The sequence below is a fragment of the Crocodylus porosus genome, unplaced genomic scaffold (assembly GCF_001723895.1).
Source record: "Crocodylus porosus isolate Cpor-Errol unplaced genomic scaffold, CroPor_comp1, whole genome shotgun sequence".
NCBI classification, from domain to species: domain Eukaryota; kingdom Metazoa; phylum Chordata; order Crocodylia; family Crocodylidae; genus Crocodylus; species Crocodylus porosus.
The window spans coordinates 262,676,149-262,697,462 of record NW_017728886.1 but is presented as its reverse complement, the minus strand read 5'-3'; the positions used below and the strand labels follow the sequence as shown (position 1 = coordinate 262,697,462).

Below are 21,314 nucleotides of genomic sequence, written 5' to 3'. Positions count from 1 at the left end.
ACTACCAGGAGTGACTAGAAATAATGGTCCCAAGCTGGCAGAGGGGAGATTTAGGCTAGACATCAGGAGGCATGACTTCACGGTCAGGGCAGCTAGGAGCTGGAACCAACTTCCAAGAGAAGTGGTGCTGGCTCCTACCCTAGGGTCTTTAAGAGGAGGCTGGATGAACACGTTGCTGTGGTCATTTGACCCCAGTACTTTTTCCTGCCCATGGCAGGGGGTCGGAGTTGATGATCTGCTCAGGTCCCTTCCGACCCTACCAACTATGACATTATTACGACTGATCTCTTCAATTCACACAATGTTGGTTTCCTCATTGGAATTAATTTTCTAATGCTACTGGGGGGCTGAAATATGGACCAAAACATAAATTCACAGCAGTCATCTTGGATTCCAATATGGCAGATGCACACAGTACTTACTAGATTGACCACACCATTTTTCTGACAAGGGGTAGCCCCTGCCTACCTGAAACACACTGTTGCCACTTGTGGCAATGAGTTGCCTATGGAGTAATACCTTTACCCTTCTTTTTTACCCTAGTAACCATGATACCCTGCTTGAGAATCACTGCTCTAGGTGTAGCACCTTACACTTGTGTGCATTCAGCTACACCCTGTTGTCTCTAGCCCAGATCTCTAGTCTAGCAAGACTCCTTAAATTCTACTTCTATCCTCCAGAGTGTTATCTGCAAATTTGATCAAGAGGAGCTCTTTTTTGGCATCAAATTGTTTATAAAATAAATGTGTCTGAACCAAGGGCAGATTCCTGTAGAACTGAACTTGAAACCTATTGCAGTTGTGACATTGATCCATTTATAATTATCCTTTGCTTGAAGTTGTTGAGCCAATTATATATCCACACTGCAGTAATTTTATCAAGCCCACAATTCTCCAGTTTAGTTATCAGAATGCCATGTGAAATTATATCGAAACTCTTCCGAAAGCCTAAGTATGATATTTACTCACATCCTGCATGTATTTTCTCCCCCTAAAATCAGGCCTCCAAAATCGGAGTGCATATGTGAAACAGGGAAGCTGATTTTTCTTTGCTGAAGTACAAACAGGGACACATGTAAGTGAGCAGATGCTGTGACTCAGCTGCCAGGATGGCTGCTTCTCCCTGGGGCTGCACAGAGCAGTGTTAAACTTCTCCCAGCCTGAGCACTTGGGCCTGGCTCAGAGCAACGGAGCTGCTGCATGCCGTCTGTACTATCTTGATGAGACTTGTGGTGTGGAAACAGCACTTTATTTAAGTTCCTGTAAATCATACTGTGCAGAAAAGAAGTAACACTCTTGCTACTGCCCTTGCAAGAATCTGGTGCTCAGTTCTGCTGCTGTCCTGCCAGACCAGGCAGTTCCTGATGTCTCACCCAGACTGTCTTCTGGGATGCCGCATTCCTGAGTACTGTTTCCAGGGGGACTTGCTCTATGCCATGACACTGGGAGGGGGAAAAAAAAAAAAAAAATATTTACATTCTACCTTCCAAAAACAAGATATGCATTTATTTAAGGGCATGTGGTATGTGAAAAAACAAACACTATAATGCATACATTGCATTTCCTTCATTCACCCAGCTAGTCACTTTATCAAAGAAAGAGGTCTAGTTGGTCTGGCCTGGCTTGCTCTGAACAAATCCATCCTGGGTGCTAATGGTCAGCTTTTGTACCTTCAGCTGTTTACAGATTCACTTCTTTATCATTTGCTCCAGTAATTTCCCAAGTATTGAAACTAGTGAAATGCTGGAATTATTGCTGTCTTTTGCATGTGCATTATTAAAGCATGCTGTTTTAATGATAGAATTGCACTGTGTTTCTCAAGTCAGGGTGAACATTTTTGTTCCCCTTTGTGACGGTGAGTGCTAATTTCTAACATCTTGCTGAACTGCATTCTGCTTGCCCTGTGCCAGACAGTGTCTGCTGAAATCAGGTGTGTGCAAGATGGGCCACAAATGAAAGACAGAATAAAGGGCTGCCACTTTTAATGTGTGCTTTCCAATCTTGCATTATGCGATCTGAGATTATGTAGTTAAAGTCACATCATAATGCACTTGCTAAGTCCCCTTAAATTGATTAAATGGTGGGAAATATATTGGTACAATGGGTTGTGTTTATACTTGCAATCTGGGAAAATAAATGTTTTGTGTCTGTTCATTAAAAAAAATTAAAAAAAAGAAGCTTGAAAGAGTCATTCCCAGAGGCAGCTTGAAAATGCCTTAGCTTGTTCTTTGGCCATAATAAATGGATTGTGTATATATTAATGCTAATTAAATCAGGCTGCATTGGAAGACACAGTTGGTTCTTTGCTAATTCCTTTGGTTTAGTTTTGATGCTGAGGTTAAGGCACTCTAAGGCACATTTACACATGCTCCAGGCATGGGGGGTATGCTTTAACGAGAGTGGCTCTAAGAGCCGCTCTAATTAAAGCGCCACAGCATCTCGTGTATCAGTGTCCCTATACTTAAACATGGCGGCAGGGGCAGTGGAACTAAAGCTCATGGTATTATGTTTATTTCCAATGCCCCTGCTGATTTTTAGCTGTGCAGACACTGATACATGAGTTGCAGGAGGCTGCTGAAGTGTAGTAATTACCACGTTCCAGCAGACTCAATTAATCAAATCTGCTCCAACGCGCTGTAATTATAGTGCATCGGAGCAGCCTCCGTGCTCATGTACAGGCAACCTCCATTGTGAGGTACTAGGAAAATGTGCATTAGCCTGTCTGAATGTGCATTAACTAAAGAGCACACTTTTAGGTGATGCTTAATGCACCTTAGCCTATTTTAATGTGCATTGAGTAAAAAGCATGTTTTTTTAATGCAATGCTTTAATGGACATTGAAATAGGCTAATGCACATCAAAGTGCATGCGTAGATGTGCCCCTAGTGGCAATCAGATTTGACTTCAATGACTGACTGCCACAGAATTCCCACGTGACTTTGGGCAAGTTGTAGGGCTGTGTGAAGCTTTGGTCACTGATTCGATTTGGCAAAGATTTGGCCCAATTTGGTGGCTGAACCTCCAAATCTGAATTGAATCAGGAGACCTTTTAATCTCTCCAAATCGATTCAGAGAGATTTGGAAAGATTCAGACATAGACACAGCTTTAAACGTTTTTTTTTACATACCTCAAGTACCAGGAGGCTTATGAATGCTGTGATGCTGGGTTGGATGGAGCCTCCCACAGGAGTGGGGTGGGGCTCCCCAGTGTGTTTGGCAACAGACCCGCAAGTAGACCAGAAGCACTTCCAGGTCTTCCAGGAAGCGTGCCGGGCCCCCCCGCATATCCCTCTGGCTTGGCAACTGGTGCCTCCTGGGTCTGGGGGGGGCACCCAGGGTCCCCCGTGACCAATCACTGATCACTGGCACTTCCGGTCCACTTCCAGGTTCACCGCTGAGCATGTAGGGGGAACTCCTCGTGCTCCTGTGGGGTGCTCAATCTGCCCCACCATCGCAGCATTCACAAGCTGCCTGGTACCTTGAGGTATGTAGAAAAAACATTTCAAGCTGTGCCTATGGCCGAATCGCTGATTTTCCAAATCGGCGTTGAATCTTCAGATTCGGATTCACCCAAACTGAATCAAGGACAGCGATCCGTATCAACTAATGGAATCACTGTCCCTGATTCGGGCCAAATCTAAACCAAATAGGGGCAGTTTCACACACCCCAAGCATATTGTTAAATCTCTCTGGGTCCAAGTTCATCAAACAGGATAATACTGGTTCCCTTGTCCCATCCTTTACCTGTCTCTAAAATGTGTGCAAACAGGCTTCTGAGTCTGTCTGGCACCAGGGATCAGTTCTTTACTATGAATAATAATACTGGAACAGTGTTGTTCTCTGAAGCATCTCGCACTAGACTTCGGTTGCTTTGACATACTTCCTGTGATCAGCTCCGCTTTGAGGACTAGAAATACTTTTTAAGTTCTTAGCGCACATTCTTTTTCCAAGCACTCAGAAGCCAGGTCACCAGAATCAGGTATTCTATCCTTAGTCAGCATGTTTAGCTTGTATTTTAGTCTCTGGATGAAATTCTATGACCTGTTTTTTTGCAGGAAGTCAGACCAGATGATAATGTTTCATTTGGGCTTTGAAATATAGATAGCAATGACAACATAATTGGATACTGTTAGAATTTGCATAGTCCGTTTCATGTCCCTCCCTAATCCAGAAGGTGCTAGTCCTTGTAGATTAAAATTCTATTATTGCCAGATAACAAAGTTTTCAAGGGATGGAAATTTGTTCTTTGTTGCAGAAGATTCAGGTTTGAAACTCTATTGATGAACCAGGTCCCATAGTTGGAGCTTCTCGTAGTCTTTCTATGAAATACTTTTGCTCTTCTTTTGCCTTTTTTTTTTTTTTTGCCTCATCTTCTAGTATAATGCGTAGCCTCAGCCATATGCAAAACAATCATTCAGTTGAGACGTTTTTCTGATGCGAGTTGCTGGCACACTGCCCCTTTAGCTGTACAAAGAGCTCCGGCCATTCCCAATGAAATTAGGGTGCTAGTGTAGAGTTGGTTTGTTGATGGCATGCATTATGCTGCTGCTTGTTTAGTACAATTAACAAGGCCCAAACTAAAAGTTGAGCCTTTCAGCTTGTCAGGAGTTATCCAAAGCAAGAGGCTGTTTTTGTGTAGTTCGTGATGACATGCACAGGCATGCAGACTATTCATCGTAACTGGATGTCTGGTATTTTAGAGTGCTGCATACCGTAATGTCCGATTGTCAACAGAAGCTGCAAGAAATAGTACAATGCATGCATGAATGTTTCATTAATGCTACTGGTAACACACCAGTAGCACCTTTGATGGAATACAAATCTGCCTTGACAGCGGGTACATCTACACGAGGCACTTTACTATTAGACTATTCTACTGCTTAGCAAAGTATCACGTTGTACACGTACGCAGTAATTACTTCACAGTGGATTAGTCTAATTTACCATCTTCTACTATCTGTATATACAGGTAGAAGAAGTCAGTGCATTTAAAACAATGTGCTGAAGTGCATATGTACATGCTGACTGAGAACATATTGTTCCTGGTCAGTCCAGGATCACAGGGAGTGGGGAGAGCTGTTGCAGCTCAACAGGACACTGCCTCCCAGCCATGTGGCGATTGGGACACATCCTGCTAGCTCTGAGCTAGCACCCAAGGGAGCCTGGAGCTCCCCCGGTGGATGCGGGCTGGGGGGGAAGGCGAGCAGGGCAGGATCAGGCCTGGAGTAAACTGCTCTGGTTGGGAGCAAATTTGGTTGGGGTATGCACCACCTCGGGAAGTCTGTCCCAGATTAAGGTTGCCCAGAAGTCTTCAAAAGTGGATTGGATAGATACCTTGCTGGGATCATTTGATCTTAGCTGTGTTCCTGCCTAGCGCAGGGTGGGATTGGACTCAGTGATCTTTTGAGGTCCCTTCTAGGCCTGCGTTTCTATGATCTGTTCCTGACAGGCACACACTCAGATGAATGCAGGGCCACAGCTTCTAATGTGCATGGATTTTCTGCACAGAAAATTTGGACACATTCATTGCGTGTGTAGATTCACCCTCTGTTGATAAATCAATTCTAGTAAGACACTGCTCTCTTTGTCGTCTAGCCAGTGCTTCCCCAGAAAGTAGAAACCATTATTATTAGAAATTATTAGTAGAAATTCATTATTATTTTTTGGGTACAGTGGAATCATTCCATTATTTAAAGGAAATCAGTATAAGGACACTTATTTTTACTATGCCGTTTGCCATGGAACAGATCAAAGGAAAAAGAAAAGCAAATAGCTACAACAGACAACTATTTAAGATACTTTAACATCTGTTGCTTATAGAGTCGAAGAGTTTAGAAACAGAACAGACTGTTGGTCCAATTCCCTGCCAGTTTAGGAATCGACAGAGCAGTGTATTGTACTGGCTTGGGCACTGGTATGCCTATAGAAAACCCAAATTTTGTTCCTGGTTTTGCCGACAGTATGTTGCGTATGACCGTGGGCAAGTCGTATCACTCCTGTTTCCCCCTCCCACTGTTTTTCTTTCCTTTCCATATAGGCTATGAATCCTTTGGAATAAGGCCTGTCTTCCATTTGATGTATGTGCTGTGCACGGTGTGATGGGGCAGATTTCCACATACTGTCTGAAGTTTCTACTGTGGTAGCAGTCAAAAGCCCAGGTAGACCTGAAAACTCAAGGGGATAAAACTCATGAATTCTTGAGTGGGAGCTGACAACTGATAGAGTCCTTGGATTAGGACTAGTCTATCAAAAGAGGAGGCAGTGCCAAGAATACAGCCACCTTGTGTGCTGGAGCAGTGTTTCTGCTGCCTCATACAACTCAGCCCTCCCAAAGCATCCATCAGAACCAGGCGGTGCCTGTAGGAGATCCATATTCTGCAGCTTGATGTACCACAAAAGGCAAAATGCATGGAAAAACAAGGTATGAATATTTCCATCTATCTGTGTCAGGGCAGGCTGTCAAGGAACAACTGGCTCCTGGACTTGGATGAACAGAATTTAAAATTCAAATTGGGAGCATAGGAAGCAGTGACCACATCATGTGATAATCCATTTCAATCTGTGTTTTAACACCCTAGTCAATACTTTTGGAAGGCTACTCCAGAACCACTGTCCTCTGGTGGTTAGAAACCATCTTATTTCCTGCTAAAACATATCCTTGGCCAGTTTAATATCTATTTTGTGTTTGGGCTAATGTCACCCTTTATCTTAGAAAGCCCTTTCCCCTTCCTGATATTTATTCTTGAAATATATTTTTATAGAGCAGTGATTTCTCTTTGAGTCTTCTCACCAAGAGGAATAAGCCAAGCCCCTTTAGTCTTCTCTTGCAAAACAGGATCTCCTTCCTGGTCACTCCGTTTGTCTATCTGGTTTGGCTTAACTAGTAAAGACGAGATTCTGTTCCACCAGTTAGGTACAGAAGTGTGTTTGGGTGCTTAAGCGTCATTTTATTCAACTCTGCTTGAGACCCTGAAAACCAGCCAATACAAACGTGATGGGGGAAAGGAGGAATGTATCCCTTGTCGCTGTTTGACATCATAGTATTGTGCGTTTCAGCAGTAGTGTTCTTCAGGATTTAAACCAGGTGGGGTAAAATCATATTAAGTCCTAAATCCAGTTGGATATCAGATAGGTGGAATAGGATCTGCCCTACATTCTTACATGGCGCTGCATTAGATGTTCTGTGTTAAGTCCAGAGAAATCACACCTATTGTAGTTTATCTTGTGTATAAAACCACCTATTTTAGCCAAGAATAGTATCAGATTAGTTTGGAATGATCCACCTTTGCTAAACTCATGTTTCATCTCCTGTTTTTCATTTACCTACATGGTTTTTTTTTTTTTTTATTATTATTCTTTCCTTCCAGTCTCATTGTAAAGCTTGGCAGGCTGTTGAAGCCTTCACACTGCTTCTGTGTTATTGAAGTCTTCATTTAAGAGTTGAAATGGTTTTAACTAGTTCACAGTCTGTGTGCTGGCCTTCTGCAGAAGGGTGCATTTCAGAGGAGCTGGTCTGTCTCCAGTACTGCTAGTCTGGCATCTTCAATGTACAGGCTGTCCTCGGACTTATGACACCATTGATTCCTGAAAACCGTGCCTTAAGTCGAAGCGTTGTAACTTGGAACCAATTTTCTCATAAGGACCAAAGTTTATAAATGGAGGATTGGTTCCTGAACCAAGGCCTGATACCCTATTTTCATCAAAAATACGCCAGAATTTTGTACTTGATCAATTATCAATGAGTAATATCATATTGATTTAGAAGGACTTCTTTGAGGTGACTTGGCTGGACTTTTTGAAGGGCTCTCAGACTTTTTGAAGGGTTCTTGGCTGGTGTCTTCTCAGGAGTCCTGGCTGCAGGTTCTTCTGCAGTCTTGTCTGCTTGCTTAAAGAAAGTGTCCAAGGAAGCTTGGACAGACGTTGTCCAGGGCGATGAGCGACGCAGTGGACTTGTTCGCTGGCATGGCGTCTCATTGGGTCAAGCGTTGTAAAGTCAAAACTGACCTCATAAAGTTGAAACAGGGTGTCAGTTTATAAACGTAAGTGCGAAACGTTGCAAGTCGAGGACTGCCTGTAACATTTCTAACGATGCAATACTGAACATTAAAAACATATTCCGGTGCATGCATCTGTTCAAATTCATAGGCATTTACTTAAAGCAAAGGATGTATACAACTCTCCATGCTATTTTTGCCAATGTTGTATGCCCAATATCATATATGGGCAGGATCAAAGGTCTGTGCAAGTTGATGGGAAGACTCCCTACGGCTTATAGCCATCCATATGGAGCATGCACTCCATTTGTTGCATTGCTGATCCAAGCTCTCCTCCATTCCAGGCACCTTCATAAATAGAAGCACGGTGAAATCCTTTTACATTTACAACATCCACCAATAAGGTCCATAAAAGCCGGATGGCTGTGTGGTCTGGGAGAATACCACTGTACGTAGTCATGCAATAGTATCTCTGTGCAAGGAATTCCTTTCAGGTTTACCATTTTCTTTTCCTGTTCCAGTTCTGGTTGTTTATAAGCCCTCGTTATAAGCTGTTGGTTGTTTATAAGCCCTCATTGCTGATTTTATTAGTCTCTGTTGCGTTTCCCTGCTCCCCTTGGATGAAGCTATTGTTCTGCATGTTCTGGGAATACAGATGAGTACTCTTGAATAATTTGCCATTGAAAAAAGGCAAGGGTTGCTGTCAAAGTGGTATAGTACTGTACTGTCAGGGTGATGACACAGTGTGATCACAACTGTGTTTCACATGGTGCCTGCTGGTTGATAAATTATTTTGGGGTCAAGAAAAAAATGTTCAGGTTTATCCTCAGTTACTTTTGCCCTATTTAAATGTCAGTTCATTTAATCCCAGTAGCAAACAAACAACAAGAGTTCTTGTGATTTAAATACTTCATTGGGTAGAACTGCTGATTAGTTACTGTGTTTGCTGAATGCTTGCCTACTTTATACATTCAGTAATTATTTTATTAAGAGTGAATACATAAAGTAGGTAAGCATTCAGCAAACGAAACAAAAAAAAATGTGGAGAGTCTGTAATGGCATCACTTAGTACTGATTCCAGCTGTACAGAGCTTCCATCCATAGGCCAAGTAAACCTCCTAAGTCTTCTTTTTCCTTTAATAGCAGGAATCTGAATCTCAATGAGGAGTACTTAAAAGTATCATGAATATAGGACGTATATGTCTTACTTATTAGATTTATATCCTGCCCTATCCGATAGGCTCAGAACAGCTTGCTAAAAAAATGACCCTAGTCAAAGAAGCCGTCTTCCCGCAGAAGGGCCAGTATCCTTCCTACTCCAGTCCTTCCATCAGCTTTTGAGATGGCAGCCAATAATAGTTACCATTGTTTGCCTTGTTAGAAGTTCCCAGTGCTTCCTCTCAGCCCCAAAATACTAAGTGAGTGGTAGAAGCAGTGACACAGACTGGCAGATACGCTGCAAAGTTTAGAAGAGCTAGATGCCAGTGTTGCTTTGTTTGGACACTTGGATTCACGCTCCCAAGTCTCTTTAAAAGCCAGGTAGTTAAGGCACCCCACGAGGTATAAACAGACTCCACGACAAACTTACTCAGCTGTTCAAGAACGAACCAGGCTTCCAGCTTCTCCAAAATCAATAGATTGGACAAATTTCCTATTATCATGAGCTTCAAATGTAAATTTTTCAAGATAGAAATCTTTTAAATCTTTTTCCACCGCAAATTTGAGGTTTTATTTGTATTGCTTGGTGGTCCCAGTTGAGGGTCGAAGGGCACCTATATATGTGCAGTGAGGTTGCTCCGTGCAGCGCATCAGAGCAGCCTCAGTTAATCCATCAGCATCCAGCATCATATGCATCAGCTTTCCCGAGCTGAAAAATGGCAGTGGGGGCTGTTTAGTTAAAGTACCCCTGCTGCCATTTTCAGCATGGGGGTGCTGCTGCATGTGATGCTCCGGGTACTTGAATTAAAACTCCCCTCCCTCCCCGCCGCTCCAGAGCACGTGTATAAATGCCCATAGTGGCAGAGTGGTTAAGAGACCTCACGTGGCTCCAGACGCATGAGTCTGAGCCTTGCTCTGCATTCATGGAAAGGACTGCCTTTGGTCATCTCAGCTGTACGCGGGGAGTCAAAGGCAACTGGATCCAATACTTGCCACATCGTTCCCTTGGGCACTGGTTGGCCATAGACACTGGTAGGCCTTAACTGTGCTAACCCAGTGGGCTGAATCATATCAGATGTGATGAAACAGTCATTTGGAAAGGAGGCTTATGTCCAGGGTGGATTTTTCAGTTGAAACAAGGACCTCCCACTCGAGAATAGCCAGTTCTTAATAGGACACGCACAAACTATGGGAGAATAGTAGAAGTGGGAAAATGAACTTGGGTTGTCCCCAGTCCAGATGAATGCCCTGACCACTGATTCTCCTCTCCTTTCCTCTGCTCTCCTCTTTCAGGACTTCTAGCCTTGGCTGTTGTCTTGTGCAGAACAAGAACATTTTTGATTTGGAAATGATTTCCACCCAACTCTCACCCAGCTTTGCTAGTACATGATAGGTCCTGGCCCTGAAGTATTTGTGTTGTTCATTATGACTAAGCAGTGTTAGCTGGTTTATTGATGCCAGTATTTGTCCGGGGTCAAAGTGCATTTAAGAGGTAGCCGCTGGATGCGTCATGCTGTCTGCAAGAGCAAGGCACTGCTATTCTGGTAGTTGTGTTGTGCTTCTCTTCTGCTCTCATTTGGCACAAGAGTAAATGACTGCATGAGGTGCAGAATATAACAGGGATAAATATGGCAAGCTAGCTTTAGCTTGAAAAGGGGCGAACCTCCCTACTTGATACAATAGACTTCGGTCATTCTTCTGGAGCCTTAGAAGAAGGGCTCTGCCTCTCGGAGTGCTTTGAACTCTCAAATGGTGCAATAGTATAATTTTAGACCCATGTATTCCTTGTCATGCTACAGACCAAGAACAGAGCTCAAATGCCATCCTGGGGTAAAATGACATTGAGAGTGGCCTGCCTCCCAGCTGAATAGTCAGCCAGTACTTTGTCCCTCCTTCCAGTACTACTTATCCTCTTATCTCTCAGCATACAGGAGTAAAACAGAGAGCCAGATGTTCTAGGATTTTATTTTCGCTATGAAAGATGCACATGTAGTCAGCAGCAGCTACCGGGAATAAGTCTATTATAACGGGAACTCATGATACGCATATTATTGGCTGAGGTCTGCTCATACTAAGCATTGTCCTGTTCCTTATATGTGCCAATCTTCATGTGTACATAGTCAGTTATTGGTATTCCCCCACAAAGGCAGTTTCAAATATGCTGATAGTGTAAGCAGGCTGCTTCTGCCCGTGTGAATCCATGGTAATATTTCATCCTTGTATTCTGAAAAAATACCATGGGCTTGATTTTTTTTTTTTGTTTTTCCTCTCCCCACAGTAAATCAGGACTAACGCTGCTGAAATCGGTGCCCTCTCAGCTGTGTAAAACCAAGTAAGGGAGAGAAAATGAGGCCCTTGGGTTCCTGCTGCACTCCGTTCCTAAAAATGCATCAGGAAAGGCTGTGTGCAGGGATATTAAGTTAATTTATGACCAGCAAAAAGAAGCAGTGGCTTTTTGCAAACAGGATCCTGGAGAAGGCAGTGTCCTAGCCTCTATGCCTTTTCCTTATTCCTTGTTATAATGGGTCTTGTTTGGGAATATTCTTGCCTTTTTACTTACTTGGATTGTGTGCACATGCGTGCAAACATTATGGAAAGTTCTGCAGCATCCTTTGCTCTCAAACCGGCAGCATTTTCATTGGCGTCATCTCTCGCTTAGTAGCTAGATACTACTCCAATAGATCCAATGCAGGGTTTGCTTACTGACAGTAAACCGACCTAGAATGGAGAATGCTTGTGAAATGTAGGGTTCCCTTCTCGTTTAAAAATCAGTCTAATCACAAGTTTTTGAAAAAGAGCTTTCTTGGGAATAGGGGGATTTGTTAGTTTATTTTGATAAAATTCCTTCCTTCCTTTCTCTGCTGTTCTGACTTCCGGCACATTTGATTGATCACGCTGCACTGCATCATGGAGACTTACTTACTTTTCTTTACAAGCAGGGAGAACTTTTCTCAGTGCTTATTTGTCAGGCAGGTATTAGTCTGGATTTGTGTTTGATGGTGGTGTAAATCAGGAATTAACTGCACTGAAAAAAAAAATCATTAAAACTGAGTAGGAAAGAACAAGGGCCTCAGCATTTAAATCCTGTTCTTCATACTGTATCTGCAGTAGCATGTGGCCACCCACTCTGTTCTGTTTTTCTCAGGTTGAATAGAGTAGCTGTCTGTGTAACAGCATTTTTTTTTCTTTTGATCCTCTCTTTAGGTATTACCAGATAAGAGCAGGATTGAAAATCCCCTCCAGGATTCCCCATAGACTGTATGCTACAATTGCTGGACAAACAGGTGAGAGACTCAGAGAGGAAAGTGACCTGATAAAAGGTGGGTTTAACATGGCCAGACTGGAGGAAAGCAGGGTAAGGGAGGGATGATTGTGACTTGTAATCCGGGAACTGGGGCTTGGATCTAGAGCTCAACTTTTTCTGAGTTTCTGGGTACTCAGGCCGTGTCTAGACGCATGAATGTTTGGTTCCCTAGGGACAAGTAGTGGTGGTGCACCTTGTGCTACCGCTAGTTGTCTGTGCTGGGCTGGTTCCAGCAACCTTACTTGAAGGCCTGGGGACCTCCTGGGGCTGCTGTTGCATGGAGCCTGTCCAGCAGCCGAGTGCAGGTCTGGACTCAGGCAGCCTACACTGCTGCCACGTGTGCGGCTTTGCTTTTTCTCTCTCCAGGCTTTTTTGGGGTCAAAAAAACAGTCTATGCTGCTCCCTTGCAGTGCAAAGCACAATGGAAAGTGCACTTTGGGGTGCTGCAGACGTGTCCGTGGAGCCACGCACTGCACAGCTACGCTCGTCTGGATGCAGCCTTAGGTGCTGTGCTCAGGCAGTAGTCTGTTTTGGAGGTGGACGGAGGTTATGCAATCTGAGTAAGGTGCCATACTTCATCGGGGGAGGATGGGGGTGAGAGAGAGAGGTGTGGAGCTATGGATTTGAAGTGGGCCAATTTTTTTTGATGAACAAATATGTGAATATAACAACTATCTGGCTGTAAGGCAGGGAAATGCACAAAGGAACAAATTTTGTTATAACTGTTGCCAGGATTGGTTCAGGCATGCCTCTGAGGTACACGGTTAGTTGGGGCTGTTGAACCTCAGGATTCTGCACTGCTGCACTGAGAATGATTGAAGAGCAGTGAAATAACCTCGTTAAGGTATAGTCTTTCCCCTAATATTTTATTTTGTGGATAAAATAATGCTTTGTTTCCTGCCCTAAACCTCTGGATAATATTTAACAGCACCTTGTCACACTCACTGCACTATAGAAGAGGCAGCATCCAAGCAGCTCTTAATGCAACTCCTATTTTTCTCTGTAAAGCAGGATTAGTTCTGCTCCAGTGTATCAGCTGAAGGAAGCTGATATGGCTTTCACTCCATGTCCGCAAAGTAGAGCATTTGCTCAGGGAGGACTAGGGTAGCGTAAGGAAGCTAGTGCCAGGCAATCTTGTAATTATTCGGCAAAGTGTCCAAAATGGATTAAATTGGTTGATGAGAGAACATGGTCTGGGGCACAAGAGAGATTTTTCTAGGACAGCCCCCACTGCAACTTTGACCAAGACTCTGTATGGAAAGCTTGAGGGTAGTAGAGTTTCTGTGGAGTAATATCATTGGGAGCAATGGGAATGCTCCCATTTTTGCTGGGAGGGGGTTGATCCCTATGGGATGCAACAACATCGCCAATGTGGTGAAGTAATAAGTAAAGCTAACCACACTTCTTGCATAAGTAGGTGCATCACAAACAAGTCTAGAGAGGTGATACTTCCCTCTATGTGGCATTGGTAAGGCTGCAGCTGGAGTACTGTATCCAGTTTTGGGTGTTGCATTTCAAAAGGGTTGTAGATAACCTGGAAAGGTTTCAGAGGAGGGCCATGCGTCTGGTTAAAGACCTACAGAAAAACCCTACAAGAACCAATTGAAGGACTTGAATCACTTCAGCCTCCACAAAAGAAACTTGTGGCCATCTACAAACTCATCAGGTGGGGACAGCTGGAAATAGGGGATACAATGTTTCCCAGGGTGTCCCTTGGGGTAACTAGAAACAATGGCCACAAACTGAAGGAGAGCAAATTTAGATGGGACATCAGGAAAACATTCTCTACAGTGGGGGTTGCCAAAAATATGGAATATGCTTCCAAGGGAGGTGGTGCTATCCCCTTTCTTGGTGGTATTGAAGAGGAGATTGGACAAACACCTGGCTCTTTCCTGCCCAGGGCAGGGAATCAGACTCGATAATCTGATGGGTCCTATTCCGACCCTAAAATCTATGAAATGTCCATGCTGACACAGGAAGGAAAAATATGCAGTTTGTCCCAGCACCAGTATCATACTGTGGGCTTCTTCCAGGTAGCAGCATGAATTATTCAGTTGACAGGGAACTTTTTTTGGAGGAAAACTTTCTTTCTATAATGAAGCAAATGTGCCACCTTGTCAAAACTGAACCTCTTCTTGAAACAGCTTACTGAATCTGCCCAGTCAGATCATTCTTCAGAAAAAAAATAAGGCTGAACTTGTTATAATATTGCTAGAAAATGTAGATTAAAATGGTTTTAAAATATAACTGATGTGAATTAAAGAGTTATTTGAACCAAAAAAACCCTGAAATATTTCAATTTTCTATTTTTTCTGATACACTGGGGGAGGCGAGGGTTGTGTTCCACCTTGGACTGGGAAAGTCTTTGATGTCTTCAACATTTTCATAGGATGGGAAAACTCTTTCCACTCAGCTCTAGCATACAACACAATGGGCCTCATCCAGAATTTCCTGAGTTTATTTGGAGTTCTTCTAATTACATGAAGAGCCTCTGGTTTAACCAAAGTGTTCTGCATAGGCAGTCTGGGAAGCATAGACACATTTTAATCCTTAACTTCCTTTAATAATAATAATAATAATATAATGCTGTTCTGCACTTAAGCCAAAAGAATGATCATATTAGCCAGGAAGCGGATAAAACTACTGCCTTCATCTCCTTTGTCTTCATTTCATTGAAGGTGCTCTTACCATTTCCTTCCTCCTAACATTTATATATGCCTGTCATAAGTGGGATGTAGGCAAAACATGCTGTGTGGTTATAGCATTAACAACCAACTTGCATGGGGCTAATGCAATCCAGACTGGAGTCTGATAGCTTTCCAGGGCTAACATCAAAGCAGGGGGTGTTTAAGCTGCTAAGACTTCTTTAAAAGATTCCTCCTCAGATTTCCTTGGAAGTGTTTCATCATTAATTCCTACAGCCTATGAGGGAGCACCATGTAATGAGGGAAAAGTTTAAGCTTAAACAATATGTGACATTGCTTTTATTCTGTTATTGGTGATCTGTCTGAGCAAATATATTGATGGGGGAAGTGGAAACATTGCATGTTTTAATTGTAAAGCATTTTTTAAGACAGGGCATTACCAACCTAAAGGCTAAGTACAGAAGTCAAAAACCCAAGGCTGAACCAATTCAAGCTTTGTAGGTTAGTTTAAGTTGCATAGACTGAACCAATAAGCAAGTGAACAGACATTCACTTTTTGATTCTGGAAATGCAGCCACGTGCCTGCAGCGGCCCAAGCAAGTTGCTGGGCAGCACTAGAGCACATCTCCCTGCTCTGCTGGAGCAGACACCTTGGGAGGGGTTGTAGGGGAGGTCCAAAGCATCCTGGGATGCTGGGGCCTGTGAGTTGATGTGAATCTGGAGGGGATCTGGGACAGAAGTTCAATAAACCGATGTAACCTAAATCAGTGAAGGCTAATACTACATCCACCCAGTTTTATCTTAAACTAGTTTTGGCCATTTTAAAAGCAGTTTAGTTGCACTGAACTTGTGCTGTATTACAGATTTGAATGCGTTTCCAATCACTTATACCAGTTTGTGTAATCTCTGTCCCTAGCCAAAAAGCCATAACATTGTAAGTTGAAATTCCCTTCTCCCTCTCACACACTTTATAGCATTTCCTTGAAACCTTTGGGTTTCCTTTTCTTTTCCTAATGGCTTTGAGACCTCCAGGATTCATGGATTTGTTTCAAGTTTTCTCCACAACCTTAAGGACTAAGGACTTGCATTTAAAAAACAAAACATGAATCTATTACAAGCAAAGTTTTTCACTCTAGTGGTGGGGACTTTGAGGGGAAAAAAATCAGGCTTGTAATAAAACCATGTTAAGTGATAACTCTAAAAATGCTTAGTTTACTCCTAGCTGAGTATTTTTCACTATAGAAATAGAGTGTCTTTTAGAACTCAGAAATTCTTCAAACCCCCCCCAGAGCCCAGCATAGGCAGCACATAGGGGACACAGGGGTGCACGTGCACCCTCTGCAAGTGCTGGTGCCCCTCCTGAGAGTGAGCACTGTTGGCTTATGTGACGGGCGGGTGGCAGGCAGAGTGGTGGCACCCCTTTTGAGAGGTACCACTGGCACTTCGAGGCTTGGCATCCGGCCGTGGGGGGACTCCCCCACTCTGCCGCCAGCACCTCCACGGCTGCCTGCCGATGGTCCCTGCTCGGCCCAACCCTTGCCACCAACACCCATGTCACCACTTTCAGGCAGTCGCTGTGCCCCCCCCCCCCCCCCCCAGCCTCAGGAGGCATGTGTTGCCTATGGAGCCCAGTGAAAACTTGGGACTTTGAGACCCATCCTAGAGGCTTTCAGGAAGTTTGCCAGATGCACCAAAATGTTAATAAGATGCATATGCATCATGCAGTACAATACAGATGCCACTGAAACACACTTACAAGAGGAATATTTATTTAGGATGGGGGTTTTTTCAAGAGGAACTCACTGCATTGACCAGCACTGAATAGGAAACCAGAGTGTAACATATCTGTGAAAGATGAGTGAGTGTCTCGAATCATTTTAGGATGGAAGCAGACTTTGCCTTTTGTACCCTTTGTATTGCCTTTTTTTATGGTGGCCCAAAGGCTAAGCAAACGAGCATCCATGCCCATTGTGCCACAAATTCCTAATGTTTGGGGCCAAGAGAAAGGTGGTCCTGATTTGTGCTCCTGTTTATCAGCAGCCATCTGTGTGTTTTATGGCGTGAGGCTGTGGGCAGCCCAGAGATGTCCGTGCTCTCCACCCAACCTAGGCAAGTGCTGCAGGGGCTTGAGGGGCCCGGTCCTTCATGTTCCAGGAATCCCAGTGCAGATCAGGCCTCTAGACCTCCAGGAGTGCCTGCCTGGCTTCCCCACTTCACCAGAGACATGTCACCAGGAATCTCTGCCATGTGTCTTTGCAAATAGGAAAACCCCGACTTTTCTACTTATGCAGACATGTCCCAGTGAGTGCCTGGGGTGTGCCTCTGTAAGAAGAAGCCAGGCCCATGGCTCCAGCGAGTGAGTAGCCTTAACATGCATGGGAATTCCCATGGCATGCAGGACCGGGCTCCGTAAGACGTGGGGTCATATCGCCTGTTAGCCCACAGCATCAATGGGCAGGACCATAGCAACATGCATTTTGTCCAGCTGTGCTGGATATGTCCCAGGGCAGCTGACCCATTAAATTTGACAGTGTCTATTTCTAGCCTTAATCACTGAGGGCTTTCCCTTCATATTTGCATGAGAGTGCTCTTTTTGATGGCAGCAGCAGAGCTTCTAACCCAAGGGGCAAATCGAAATCTTAGTTGCATCTGTGTAGCTGATAATGTGCGCCTCCCATGGTGCTACTGCTCTGGACTGAGTTAACTGTATCAATTTAAAGAACGCTTTTGGGCTGGGTTCTTGAAATGTAGGTTCCTATATTCATTCAAGACAATGGTGTATTAGTATACATCTAAACCAGAGACTGTAAATAGTAGAGGGTCCTCAAGGGTTTTATGTGCCATCTTCGAAAATGGCTCCTGTTCACATAAAAAAGGCTCCTGGGTGGTAGTGGGTGTCAAGCTATTGCCTGGCTTCTGGCACATTTTCAATAGGTTTAGTCCATTTAGCTGTTCATGCAGGAGCTTGACACCCACTATCACCTATAAATGCACTATAGATGTGCATTTTGGTGCTCTCATGCATATTTTGGGGTACTGATTGTATGGAGTTAAGATCATCATGAACTAGAACTCCCCACTTCCTTTCGATAAGCTGTTCAAACGTTTTGTTTTTGCTCTTACTTTTATTGAAAACTCTAGGGCTGGATTCTCGCATAAAGATGCAGAGCAATTACTGATGACTCATGCAAGCTGGAGGATCTTGTTAGTCCTGATGAGGAAATGAGAAGGATTGAATTTGCCTCTGGGAAGGGGGATTTGCAGGAAAAGCCTGAGGAGACCCCTCACCCCAGGAGATAATTTAGACTAAAGCTTACATGGTTGCTTACATTACCACTTATACCCCCACAAGGGGCTAACTTGCAACCTTACTTGGGGTACAGGGTGGAAGTATCACCTGCTTGCATTGTGTTAAGGAGGGAGCGTACTCTCTCTGTAGCTAAAGTGCCAGTCGGATGCTGTAAAACAACCGTGCCCACTCCCATGCACTATAACTTTGGATAATGACTTGTCAGGTTTACTCTGACACTAAGGGAAATTTGTCTGCAGTCTGGGAAAAAAAAAATGTTCCAACTGCCTTGGATACAGTTAAAGAAATTACTTTCAATTTTTTATATGCGCCTAATGTTTCTTTTTCTTTCCCGTTTATTTAAAAAAAAAAAAGGCATTTTACCAGTTCTTGAAAAATTTTACATAGCTAAACCCCCTTGAATGCTTGGGGCCTAGGCTGTAATTGCAGAAAATTGGCTGTAATTAAGCAAAGTTAATCGCCAGATATATTGTGTATCAAATCATATGAGGGGTTGCACCTGCTTACTCCATTAAATGGTGTTAGGGCATTTATGAACATGCTCCATAGCCTATTATTAGCCCGTAGCCCATCTTCCTATTAATAAATGAGCTTTGGATCAAAACTTTGGTAGACAATTACCAGGTATGTGTCAGGGAGATTTTGACATGATATCTGTATAAACTAGCTGTCTTTGGCCTGCAGAAGAAATGGCAATTGTACATTGGCCAAATTAAATTATGACATATGTTACTTTCATGTTTATACACTTTTTGTTATAGTTTTAAAAAACAGGTGTTGCTGGACTTGGTTGAGGTGAAGTACCAGTCATGTCAGGCCCCATCAGTTTGGATTGCCAGGGAGAACTTTGTCAGGATACCATCGCTAGTGATACTATATGACCACTCCTAATGATCTTATGTAATTATAATAGAAGGACCCCAGGCTTTTATTCTTAGTAACAACCTTCTGAATTTTTTGTTCAGAAATGAGCCTAAGGATTAACGTCATGCCTAATTCAAGCTTAGTGCTAGTCACGGTTATCTACCAGCATGCTATCAGTGTAAACCACTGCCTCTAGCTCATTGCAAAGTATTTTGGTTTCTCAGGCCTTTTTATATGTTGCTCCAAACAACTGCATGGCTTAATGCTTAAAGTTTCCAGCATATGCATCTTCGTTCTCAGCAAACACTAAAACAACTTTAAGTGACATCATTTGCATCTGGTTCTCATCAGACATTGCAGCTTTCCTACCAGATAAAGGGACCTATTTGGATGAGTGGATCTAGGATTTGGAAGGGCAAGTGCAGTTGGCGTGGTGCATCAATGCATATAACATAACACACGTTTTTCCTCCAAGTAAAAGAAACTAGAAGCTTTACTAATATGTTAAGAGCCTAGGGCTGCATTATTCAATTTAAGATCGACGCAAAAAAAAAAAAAAACTTTATTGGGATGTGCGTTAGTTTATTATATCATACATTATGTATTTAAAAATCACAACAACCCAGGCAAAATAATTGAAAAAATGTTGTTTCTTGTAGTCCCATAGTCATTAGAATTAAGGATACATCTCTTTTGAATTCATAAAATGAAATCTAATATTCTTGAGCATCTTGCCAGTGCATCTATTGCTTCACTCAAAGTTATTTCCATACCTGAGCTGATGTTCACCTGAGTTAATGTTTTTAGGTGTACTTACAAACAATCTGCAGGGCTGTGAAACAGGAGCTAGTTTACCAGGAGCAGCTAGCAGAATTGCAAAAGAAAAAATAGCTGGATTAGTGGACCATTAAGAACATTAAAAAAGAGAGAGGGTTGTTAACACCTGTGGCACGAAGAGTTTAGAAGGCATCAGGCAAATGAAGTCAAGTGACTCCCTCCCTGCTGCCTGAATAGAAGTGTTGCTGCCACTACCAGGCAGTTTGTCATAAGTGTTGGGTGGACCTGGAGCTAAAGGCAATATAACTGCACTATTACACCCACCTTACATCCAGTCCTACCTGTTCACCAGGACACTCTCATCTTTGGTGTATTGTACTCATCTCATGCATTATTTTCCATCTGTTCAGCTTCTAATGTGCCCCAAAGCTCCTAATTTTCCCCACACTTCCATTTCGACCATGTATGGTCTGCTGCTTTCTGGTCACCAAGATCATTGTTCGTGTTATTACTGAGGCCTACTTTGGCTCAGGATGTTGGCACGCCTCTGAATGATTTCTATATGTGCTGAGCAACAGTTGTATTAAACAGATTCAGCCTAGCCAGGTGAAACTAATCTACAAAGATTAAATCAATTCACACTCAGACTTTTTGAACATCTGTCCTTAGCCCTCATGGACAGTCCTCTACACTTACACTCTGACAATCAATTTGAATTTGTTTTTCAAAAATGTTTATAAAAGTGCAAAGCAAATCTACGAATAGAAGATGGCACCGACATTGATGCAGTGCATAGATGTTAGCAGTAGAAAATCCAGCAGTCACAATTTCCCCTTCTTTCAAGGAGCCTTACTCATGAGTGGTGCGGTAGTGCTGGGAACTGTCAGACCATAGCAACACCCCTGTCAATAAGGTTCCTGAAAAGATGAATGGATTATAAATTCCACTTGTAATGATTGCCACGATCAGAAATTGCCTTGGGATGAAAAAGGAAAGGGCCACATTGTGGTGGCCGTGTACAAGCACACAACAGTAGACAGTTTCCAGCTATGAAGAATTTATCTAAGGAGACGATCCTCCAAGCCCAAAGGAAGGTAATCCCAACGAGGATCAAAGGGAGCAGGAGAGCACACAAGGCATTTCAGAATAGGATGGGTTTCAACACAGACAAGTGGGGTCCCTCAAGGCTCTGTCCTGGGACCCATACTGTTCAACATCTTCATTAACGATGTGGACATTGGAGTCAGGAGTGGACTGGCCAAG

At 43.2% G+C, this 21,314-nt stretch overlaps 1 protein-coding gene across 1 annotated transcript in view; it reads left to right on the top strand.

Annotated features, from left to right (window-relative positions):
* FAM135B (family with sequence similarity 135 member B) overlaps positions 1–21,314 on the top strand; it is a 228,211-nt gene that overhangs the window by 43,048 nt on the left and 163,849 nt on the right. Inside the window, exon 2 of the mRNA XM_019553091.1 lies at positions 12,356–12,435. Within this exon, the coding sequence (XP_019408636.1) occupies positions 12,356–12,435 (80 nt within the window). The remainder of the gene's footprint in view (positions 1–12,355; positions 12,436–21,314) is intronic.